At 33.7% G+C, this 1386-nt stretch overlaps 1 protein-coding gene across 1 annotated transcript; it reads left to right on the top strand.

The window, feature by feature from the left end:
* Window positions 1–24: 24 nt before the first annotated feature.
* Window positions 25–1336, top strand: LOTGIDRAFT_82647 (hypothetical protein; the record flags this gene model as incomplete). Its single annotated transcript, XM_009064057.1, has 2 exons — window positions 25–438; window positions 704–1336. Coding segments are annotated over 2 exons (1047 nt in total), but the record flags the coding sequence as incomplete, so codon positions are not given.
* Between the last annotated feature and the right edge of the window lie 50 nt (window positions 1337–1386).

Below are 1386 nucleotides of genomic sequence, written 5' to 3' on the forward strand. Positions count from 1 at the left end.
TATATACAGGTGTGTACTATATACTGGTGTATACTATATACAGGTGTGTACTATATACTGGTGTGTACTATATACTGGTGTGTACTATATACTGGTGTGTACTATATACTGGTGTGTACTATATACTGGTGTGTACTATATACTGGTGTGTACTATATACTGGTGTATACTATATACTGGTGTGTACTATATACTGGTGTGTACTATATACTGGTGTGTACTATATACTGGTGTGTATTATATACAGGTGTATACTATATACTGGTGTGTACTATATACTGGTGTGTACTATATACTGGTGTGTACTATATACTGGTGTGTACTATATACTGGTGTGTACTATATACTGGTGTGTACTATATACAGGTGTGTACTATATACTGGTGTATACTATATACTGGTGTGTACTATATACTAGTGTATACTATATACTGGTGTGTACTATATACTGGTGTGTACTATATACAGGTGTGTACTATATACTGGTGTGTACTATATACAGGTGTGTACTATATACTGGTGTGTACTATACACTGGTTCTATACACTGGTTCTATATACTGGTGTTTACTATATACAGGTGTGTACTATATACAGGTCTGTACTATATACTGGTCTATACTATATACTGGTGTGTATTATAATTATACAGGTGTGTACTATATACTGGTGTGTACTATATACTGGTGTGTACTATATACTAGTGTGTACTATATACAGGTGTGTACTATATACTGGTGTGTACTATATACTGGTGTGTACTATATACAGGTGTGTACTATATACTGGTGTGTACTATATACTGGTGTGTACTATATACTGGTGTGTACTATATACTGGTGTGTACTATATACTGGTGTGTACTATATACTGGTGTGTACTATATACTGGTGTGTACTATATACTGGTGTGTACTATATACTGGTGTGTACTATATACTGGTGTATACTATATACTGGTGTGTACTATATACTGGTGTGTACTATATACTGGTGTGTACTATATACTGGTGTGTACTATATACTGGTGTATACTATATACTGATGTGTACTATATACTGGTGTGTACTATATACTGGTGTATACTATATACAGGTGTGTACTATATACTGGTGTATACTATATACAGGTGTGTACTATATACTGGTGTGTACTATATACTGGTGTATACTATATACAGGTGTGTACTATATACTGGTGTATACTATATACAGGTGTGTACTATATACTGGTGTGTACTATATACTGGTGTGTACTATATACTGGTGTGTACTATATACTGGTGTGTACTATATACTGGTGTGTACTATATACTGGTGTATACTATATACTGGTGTATACTATATACTGATGTGTACTATATACTGGTGTGTACTATATACTGGTGT

The sequence above is a fragment of the Lottia gigantea genome (genome assembly GCF_000327385.1).
Source record: "Lottia gigantea unplaced genomic scaffold LOTGIsca_60, whole genome shotgun sequence".
Taxonomy (NCBI): Eukaryota; Metazoa; Mollusca; class Gastropoda; family Lottiidae; genus Lottia; species Lottia gigantea.